The following is a 9,748-nucleotide window of genomic DNA, read 5'->3' as shown; positions in this document are numbered from 1 at the left end:
GATGCACTCAACAGCCTGACACTGGGGATTCAATTCCGGCTCCTCCTCTCACTACCTCCTTAACTGGGCAAGTGATGAACCTCTCTGGACCTCGCTTTCCTACCTACCAAACGACAGTACTTCCCAACTTGATCCAATTGCCGCAGTGCTGGTTTACATGAGTTCTTATGCATAAAGCACCTAAACGGTGGGTGGCNTTCATTTAGCAAGTATTTTTTAATACAATGTTTTAATCTTTATTTTTGAGAGAGAGTGCAAGCAGGAGAGGAACAGAGAGGGAGGGAGACACAGAATCTGAAGCAGGCTCCAGGCTCCGAGCTGTCCGCACAGAGCCTGCCGACTCAGGCTAGAACTCACGAACTGCAAATTCATGACCTGAGCGGATGCTTAACCGACTGAGCCACCCGGGAGCCCCAGCAAGTATTTATTGAGGGAAATCATGTGCCAGGTGTCGTTCTAGGTCTTGGGGCTCAAACAGTGAACCAAGACAAAGTCCTTGCCAGTAACGGAGGATGTGTTAGAGACACAAAGGTGAGCAAGTGAATGTGTATTCAGTGGTGCCCAGTAGTGGTCAGCTCTCCGAGGACAGAAGACGGTTATGTGAAGGGGGCAGGGCCAGCCCTGGAGGGTCTCTCGGAGGTGGTGACCTTTGCACAGAAACCTGAGGATACTACAGTCACTCGGTCTCAGACATCGTTTCTCCCCCTACAGAGAGGTGGCTTCACTCGGTATAAGAAACCCAGGACCCGGAAGGAGGCAGGCCTAGGTCCCTTGTGCAAAGAGCCAGCTGAGTCTCCATCTTGATATCGGGCAGAGCAGGGAGTATGCATATGCTCAGAATCCTCTAGAAAGCCCAGATCTGCACCTCAATCCAGAGGAGGGTAGAACAATAATAGCTTTTTTGTATTCATCAATCCCTCCCCAGTTTACAGTGCTATTTTCTCGGTGCCCCAAATAGCAAGAGACAGATGGCATACTCAAAACAGTTGACTGGGGTGAGCAGAACACTGCTCAAAGGTGTAGGCAGGTGGCGGGAGCTTCTTCGTGCTCCTCCAAACCCCCCACAGCACAAATTCCATCGCTGCTGTTAACTAGCTGTGTGACCTAGGGCAGCTCAGCCAACGTCTCTGAGTATATATCCTCATCTGATTAATGGGAAATAATAACGTCTCTGAGTACATATCCTCATCTGATTAATGGGAAATAATAGGGACCTCGCTGAGCTGATGTGGGAATTAAATTGTGTAAGAACACATTAAGTGTTCAGTACAGCCTGGTCCACTATGTGGGTTCAAGGCCACACGGTGCACTTGAAAGCCCAGTGCCCCGGGTTTGGTTCCTCCTGGCCTCTCTCTTCACCAGAGAGCATCTGGCCGAGAGGAGTGAGACCCTCGCCCCCCAGTCCCACAACCACCGAACGTCAAATCAACCATCCATTCAGATGGACTTACTGGGTCCGGTTTCCGGCTCCGGTGACTGCTCCTTCAGGCATTACCCTGATTGTTACTGTTTATCGGGGTGGTGGGTGTCCCAGTGTCTGCTTACTCCCTTTAGCTTTTGTAGCAGCGGCAGCCCAACAGCGTGGGCTCTGGAGTCCGACTGCCTGGGTGTGAATTCCAACGCTGTGTCTTTTTTCTTTTTAAGTTTATTTTATTTTGAGAGAGAGAGAGAGCAAGAACAAATGGGGGAGGGACAGAGCGAAGGAGTGAGAGAATCCCAAGCAGGCTCCATGCTGCCGGCACAGAGCCTGACGTGGGGCTCAAACCCACGAACCGTGAGATTATGCCCTGAGCTGAAATCAAGAGTTGGAGGTTCAACTGACTGAGCCACCTAGGCGCCCCCCAACTCTGTGTCTTAACAGCTGCGGGTCTTGGGTAGATTACTTAACCTCTACGTGCCTCAGTTTCCCCACAAATAAACCAGGACCTTAACCCCATCTACACCCTGGGGGTGTGCGGGTTCAGCAAGAGGATGTGTGCGCCGCATTCCGTGTCCTGCTTGCCATGCAGTAAGTGCTCAGTAGATGTTGCTGATATTATGAGCATTATCTGTGTTATATAAGCAATCAGAACATTCTTGTTGTTGGCAGAGGCTGAGAGCTGAATGTTAGGAAAGGCTGGAAGGTGGGAGGGGCCAGGATTCGTGAGCATGACTGGTAAGAACCCCCTGGTGACCTGCCCTTACATCACAGCGGCATTTACGTCTCCAGGAGAAATGGGAGAAAAGTTGGCCAACTGGGTAACTGCGGAAAGGGTTTCAGAGGGCTCTGCTGGGGTTTTCTCTTTTCCATTTTCAGCAGGAAATAGTAAAATGGGTGTTAGGGGCTCACTTGTGTCTCCCACAGTTCATATGCGGAAGTCTTCACCCCCAGTACCTCTGGGGCAACTGCATTTAGAGACGGGATTTTTAAAGAGGTGATCAAGTTCATAAGAAGCCATTAAGGCGGGGCCCTAATTCATGGTGACGGTGCCCTTCTAAGAGGAGGAGATTGGGACACAGACACACCCAGAGGGAAGGCCGGCCTTGTGAGGACACAGGGGAGGAGATGGCATCCACCAGCCAAGGAGAGAGGTCTCAGGAGAAACTGACCCTGACCTTGATCTTAGACTTGTAGCCTCCAGAACTGTGGGAGGAGAAATTTTTGTTGTTTAAGCCACGTGATCTGCGGCGCTTTGCTATAGCAGTCTGAACAAACTAACATAATAGGTAATAAACAGATTTTTTTTCTTCTCCAAATCACAGCCATTTGGAGGCTGCGGTTCTGTAAGTTTGCTTCCACAGGTTCTCTGACCCATCAAGCAGACAGGCTCCCTTTCAGGTATCACTCCATTGCCCAAGGCCAAGGTGAATGCAGCACCTTAGAAAGCCCGTGCCATTGCTCTGCTCCTTGGCCTCAGTCTGCGCTCCCCACACCCTGCCCGGCCCAACCCAGTGCAGCCGCTCCCCACACCCTGCCCGGCCCAACCCAGTGCAGCCGGTCACCGCCCGCCTGGGCCCTCCTGCATGAGGACTGGCAAAGGCACTCATACGGGTTCATCCGTACTTGACTGATCTTGAATCGGGGACACCGTCTTTCTCTGGGTCTTCCGCTGCTAGTGGTGTTATCCAGAACAATAGCTTAACTCCTCTCTCTCATTTTCCTTTTCCTTACCTGTGAAGTGGCAATAAGAATTGTGCCTCCTTCCCGGGATCATTGCAAGGATTAAATCACTGAGCTCATATGAAAGCGCTTTGTAAGCTTTGACGTTTCCTGCAAAGATCAGGGAGGCATTGATTCCAACAATTTAGACTGTTTACCTTGTACCAGACCTTCTAGACAGCATGCACTATAGTGCAGGCATCCAGGAACTACAGACTGGATGATTTGAATAGCATGGGGGTTTTGCCTTGTGGTATTCACAGGAAATCAGGAGACAGACATTAGGTGACAATGCAGGCAGCAAGGAGGGGATATAGCACGGAGCTCAGCCTCCGGCCCCCATCTGTGGTCTATCCACGTGGCTAGTGATGGCAGAAGACAAGGGTTAGCCTGGTTAGGGAGGTTAACTGCAGGAAGGAAGGACACGTCCCATCGAGGGACAGACAGTCGGAATAAAAGCGTTCGAGTGTGAGAAGCGCGTTTGTGTCTTTGTTTGGCTCTTCCAGAGCAGACCTTGAGACAAGGATTTGGGTGAAAGCAATTGGCTTGGAGGTGGTCCCAGGAAACCCTGGGAGGCAGGAGAGAGGGAAGGAAGGAAGAGAAGTGATAAATGAGGCATTAGCAGACTACTTACCTCTGTGGGGGACTGGAGCTCAATCCCACTGGGGATTCTGGGAAAAGCAGAGAGTATACCTCACAGCTATCTGGCCCAAGGGCTGAAGGGGCAGAGGAGTATAAGCCAACTGCCATCAGTGACTGGTTGGGAGCAGCCCTGGGGACCTCAATTTCCTGGCCCATCAGCCCGCTGCTCATGGGGGCAGAGTGCCCGCTAGTGGTCAGAGGAGAACTCCACACAAAGGAACAAGGGCTCACAGCTGGAAGGCTGTGAGGTCAGGACACCTGCAGTGTCTGTCGCTGTGTGTACACAGGAATACACTGCTTCGGTGTTTCTGGAACACATGGTCTGATGCAGGGAATTGGCTTGAGGATGCGGAGAAAGGTGGAGGTGAGGCCATGAGTATATGAATGCATGTCATGCTGCTGTGTTTGAGCTTTATCCTCAGCGCAGTGTGGCCATCGGAGGGTTTCAAGAACGGAAGAGACATGGCCAATATTCTGTCTTTAAAAGATCACCCTGGGGGATGCCTGGGGGAGGCTCAATTAAGTGTCTGACTCTTGATTTCGGCTCAGGTCACGATCTCATGGTTCATGAGATCAAGCCCCACATCGGGCTCTGAACTGACAGCACAGAGCCTTCTTGGGATTCTCTCTCCCTCTCTCTCCCCCTCCCCCCTCGTGTGCTCTCTCTCTCTCTCTCTCTCTCTCAATAAATAAATAAACTTGAAAACAAAAGATCACTCCGGCCACAATGTGGAATGTGCCTCTGGATGGGACAAGATGAGTCAGGGAATCCAGTGTGGGCAGGAGAACAGGTGGCCCGATGAACAGCAATGGCGGGGGGAGGGGCAGAAAACAATATTTGATGCAGCAGGACTTGGCACTTCATTGAACCCAGATGTGATGGGGAGGAAGGGGCCAGGACATCTCCGAGCATCTCTGAGCATCTCTGACTCTGACGACTCAGCAACACAAGTGCCAGCAACTGAGAGAATGAGGGAACAGGTCTAGGTGGAGAGAAGATGTGTTTGTGTCCAACGTGTGTAGTTTGGGGGCTATGGGACCCCTCATCTGGAGGCCCAAGAAGGGAGACCAACTGGAATAAGGGTTCAGAGGCCGCCCCACTTGAATGCTGGTGAAGGACTGAGACTAAACAAGGTGGCCCAGGTAAGTGTGCAAATTGAGGGTCAAGAACAGAACCACAACAACCACCCACATTTAAGGTGGAAGGTGAGCCCAAAAATGGCATCTTTGAAGGAGCCGGGCATAATGACAATTACGGCCTCGCTGAAACAAGGAAGGTCAAGACTCATGGTCTCGGGGGCAGTCACCACGCCAACGTGCAGAGGTGTCCTTGAAGACATGAAGTGATACCTGTGTAGTGATTCTTTCCACTTTGGCTGGCAGTCCGAGATGGGGGTGAACATTACAGGGGTGGGGACAGGCGGTGGAGAGAACCAATCTGAGAAGTTTGGATGAAGAGGAAGCGAGATCAGTGGGTGGTCACAGGTGTGCTTGGGTTCCAGGGTGCGTCATACTTTTCTATACTGGGGACAACTTGCAGGAGGCAGGGAGGAAGAGGAGGAGGTCATGGAAGGAGAGAAATAAAGTAAAGGGTCACTGCGGGAAGAAGTTGCAGAAGAAGATAGAAGCGAGGGCTCTCAAGACATCAGGTAGAAGCCTGGGGCGCCTGGGTGGCTCAGTGGGTTAAGTGTCCGACTTTGGCTCAGGTCATGATCTCACGGTTCGTGGGTTCAGGCTCCGCGTCTGAGCTCTCACCTCAGAGCCTGGAGCCTGCTTTGGATTCTGTGTCTCCCTCTCTCACCGACCCTCCCCTGCTCACGCTGTCTCCCATTTCTCTGTCTCTCAAATATAAAAAATGTTTTAAACATGAATAAAATATATAAAAAAAGACATCAGGTAGAAAAGTTGACCTTCAGCAGAAGGAAAATGCATCGTCTGGGGTTGAAGCAAAAGAGATGAAAATAAACATGAACATAGATGGGGTGTGTGTGTTGGAACAGCGCTGGGTCACTGCCAAGAGCCTCAGTTTCCCCACAGAAGTAAGAGACAAATCATCTCTTAAGAGGAATCGCATGGGGTGTGAGGTTAGGAACAGTGGGAAGGTTTGGACTCGCCGCTGAAAACAGAAGGAAGCTGGCCAGAGACAAAGGACATGCAATCAGACCTCGGGGCGCACCCAGGGCTGGAGACCACGAATTGTCCAACGGTGCGTCCCACCCACACGGCTACCGTGTTGACATGATGGCGTTTCAGAGCCCAGTTCTCTGCACTCTCCGTGGGTGCCTGTGCGTGGGTGCAGGTGCACGCGAGCGCGGGGAGCGTCACTGCAGAACCCCACCTCTGATGACCGTGTCTGGCTCCCTCTGTGTGTCTCCCTGTCCAGGAGCTGTATTCCCAATCGTATGATGCCGTTGGGGTGATGTTCGCCTCTATCCCGGGGTTTGCAGACTTTTACTCTCAGACTGAGATGAATAACCAGGGAGTGGAATGCCTGCGTCTGCTGAATGAGATCATTGCTGACTTCGACGAGGTAAGTCGCAGCCTCAGAAGCCTCCAGTCACCAGGGGGCATCACTCTTGTCAAGGTGTCACGTCCATTGTAGCCATAGCCATTGTCTGCCCTTATAGGACTCCAGGCTGCAGTGTAAACACAAACACGTATTGCCTAATTTAATCATCGCAAGAGCTAACCACCAGGTTTTCTCCATCTGGGGGATTGAGATCATAAGCCCCAGTGAGGCTCGGGAATCGAACCCAATGTCAAACAACCATCAAATGGCAAAACCAGGACTTGATTGGAGGCCACTGCTACTCAGGCACTTGTGTCACAGAGACTGGGCACTCATGGGGACGTTTCTCCACCCGCTGAAAGTGTCAGAGACAAAACCATCAGTTAGCATTTGGTCCAAGACTTAAATACAAGTGTTCGCATACTCCAGAGAGTCCTTGCTTCTTTTAGGCTCCATGAGTCTAAAGAATACATCACATGGAAGAAAATACCCTTGTTAGGCTGTATTTACATTAATAGACTTGGCAGGATGGTCCTTTCCCTCCCCCCACCCACCGCCATCCTCTAGCTTCAAGTGGGGCACCATTGCCCATCTGTCTGCCCAGGCCTGAGAAGGGAAGTGATTCATTGAGAAAGTGCTGGGGAAGAGACCATGCAAAGATGTGGGTTCAGCTGAAGTCTAGCCTGCTAGCCTGATCCCCGGGGAACTCAAGGCATAAGCGGTACCACAGAGCTGTTTCACACTGAGGCAAAGAGCCAAGGTTTTGTGTACCTGTGTCGGTCAGCCATTGGCTGTGGGCTACCCCTCACGGGGGTGCCTCACTTTCCAGGCATTTCCAGCAAAGGGGCTCCCATCGACCCAAGCAGGTTCTCCAAAAAAGGGTACAGCAGTGCATTGTGAGCAGCCAGACCCCATGGCATTCTTGAGAATGGCCCCATGAAGGAGATGTGGGTGGGGCACCAGGAGCATTTGTGACGTCACCCGTTGTGACATCATCACCCTCTCGCTCCATCCCCACATTCCTTTGGGCTACTGAGCCCCGTGGGTTCCTTCTTGATAGCTCTTTGGTCTGCCCATTCCTCACCACCGTGCTGCCCTATTCTTGTTTTCCGCCATCTTCCTTGTCCCCTGGATGACGCCAGCCATTCCCTAGCTTTCCCTCCTTGCATCTCACCTCAGCAGTCACTAAAAACAAGACTATCTTCACATCCCTTTGAAACCTAAAGCCCATCAGTGCCTCCCCTTTGCCAGCTCCTCAGAAGGTCACCTGAGGCTTTGCATTTGCCGACCCTGTATCCTCTGCAGCCTGACCTCCCACCCCGTGCCACCTGCCCCCCCCCACACACACACACCATCGAGCTACTTATAAGCCATTACGCCCACATGGCTATTCCACACACTGCTCTTTCAGCCCAGAGGTTATGCCATCTTCACTATACCCTGTCCTCTCTCCCTCAACTCCATGGGCAGCAGAAAATGTAGCACTCCCTGAACAGTCCATTCAAACATCATCTCTACTGTGACACCTCTTCTAATCCCCTTCTACCCAGGTAAATGTTGCTCTTTTTTCGATGAAAAATTCACACTCTGGAACCTACCATCTTAGAGCCTGAAACCCTTCAGTGTACAGATCCGCCTCCCGACTAGCCACTTAGATCTGGGACAGAGACCCATCTTATTAATGTAGGTACTTACCACCTACTGCCGCAAATGCAAAACAAGCTCAGTAGATAACATTCAGTTGTTCCTTACCCCTTAACAAAACCCACAGGATGGGAATTACCAGCCTTCATTTTATATATAAGCAAAACTGAGGCTGAGAGACACCAAGAGAGCCCAGGCTCTGCAACCACTAATTCGCACTGTCAACATTTGAACCCAGGTCCGCCATACTGTTTTGGTTTTTAACCATTCACTGGCATTTCATGATTCCAGTTTTGTTGTCAAAAAGGCAACAAGGGCCATTTTAGTTGTCATAGGGAGGGGGGTGGGGATCAAGACAAATAAGACACAGTCTCTTTTTGCTTCCTGTGGCTTCCCAGTCTAGTGAGGGACATGATGATTGAGTCACCTTTACATGGAAAGTCAGTGGTAAGTGCATGCATTCAGAGGGCCTTGTATTGTGGAGAGTAGAGGGTGATTCCATGGTAATAGTACTTTTATTCCAGCTTTTTGGGACAGGCCATAAGTTCATAAAGATAGAAATTATATTCTTATGTATCCTGTTAAATCCTCAGGGGCTAGCACTGTACCTAGAACATGAGATGTTCATGACAGATGCTTACTAAGTATTTGCTAAAGGGATCAACCAATCAGTTCATTAATTAATGGGGGACAAAAACTAGCAGGCAAATAGCAAGGTGAAGATAAACTCGGGCAATCAAAACATACCTTCAAATTTAAAAAAAAGTTAAACTGGCTGTGTTAAAAGTAATCTGACTGAAGGTTGAGCCATCAGGCTTTGTTTCATTTTAAACTCTATAGTACCCCAGTCTCCAAAAGGGCTCATGTGCATGTTTTTCAATTGTAATAAATAAATTTGAACTAAATGTGCATCTCGGTGCCCCAATTCCTAGACACCAGGAGTCTTAGGAAAAGCAGACAGCGCCCCTAGTGGTAGAGGTGGGTTTTTGCAGAGGAGGTTGGAGAGGTCCAGGAGCTGGGCTGGGCTTTATCGCAGGAGGAGGAGGGGGAGGGGGAGGAGGAGCTGCCAGGGAGGGGAGAGAAGAAAGATGGGAGAGCAGAGCAGGGAAGGAGATGTGAAAAGAGAGACGCAGAGGAGGCAGTAGAGGAGAAAGCATGTGGTCCGCAGGAATATTCCCTGGCTTGCCAGCCCCAAGCACTGTCAGCTTTCCCCATGAGGGCCCTCAGGCCACCCAGACATGCCTTCTCTCTTGGTGTCAAGAGATGTTCTGCCTTGTCAAAACTCCAGCCAGATGGCCTGACGCTGACATTAGTAACAGTGCTGCTCTTCTGCTGATACAATCACCCCAGGAGCCTCAGAGCAAAATTCATTCTTGGCTCGAGGGAAGCGGAACATCGCACAGAGCGAGTGCTCCGAGACTAGGTGTGCCATAACCTGACGCCGGGACTCCTCACCCACGGCCCCTGCTTCCTCGAAGGCTCAGGAGTGCTCCCACATTTCAGCACTCCGCGTGGACTAGTGAATTCATAAAGGGGCTGTTTAGGAGCCACATTGTGCCCCCAGATGCTTTTAGCCCTATGATGGATACATTTGCTGCATGGACGCTAAGTGAAAATAATGAGGCCGCTTGCTGCCTTCTGAACACTTCGAGGCAGAATTGCCTGGGCCTGAAAGTGGCCCTTGGCCAAGTAATTGCAAGAAAAGAGAGGAAGGAAGAGCCCCCCCCGCCCCCACCGTAGAAAGCTGGGGAGATGCAGCTATAAGGAGAGAGAGGGAGAGAGGGGGCCCACCGAAGACATACCTCAGACCCTTC

At 51.0% G+C, this 9,748-nt stretch overlaps 1 protein-coding gene across 1 annotated transcript in view; it reads left to right on the top strand.

Moving 5' to 3' along the window:
• ADCY8 (adenylate cyclase 8) overlaps positions 1–9,748 on the top strand; it is a 222,033-nt gene that overhangs the window by 203,836 nt on the left and 8,449 nt on the right. Inside the window, exon 17 of the mRNA XM_077750010.1 lies at positions 6,165–6,311. Coding sequence (XP_077606136.1) covers positions 6,165–6,311 — 147 coding nt within the window. The remainder of the gene's footprint in view (positions 1–6,164; positions 6,312–9,748) is intronic.

The sequence above is a fragment of the Crocuta crocuta genome, unplaced genomic scaffold (genome assembly GCF_008692635.1).
Source record: "Crocuta crocuta isolate KB4526 unplaced genomic scaffold, BGI_CrCroc_1.0 scaffold119, whole genome shotgun sequence".
Taxonomy (NCBI): Eukaryota; Metazoa; Chordata; class Mammalia; order Carnivora; family Hyaenidae; genus Crocuta; species Crocuta crocuta.
The sequence above is the reverse complement of the archived record's forward strand: the minus strand, read 5'-3'. Positions and strand labels throughout refer to the sequence as shown.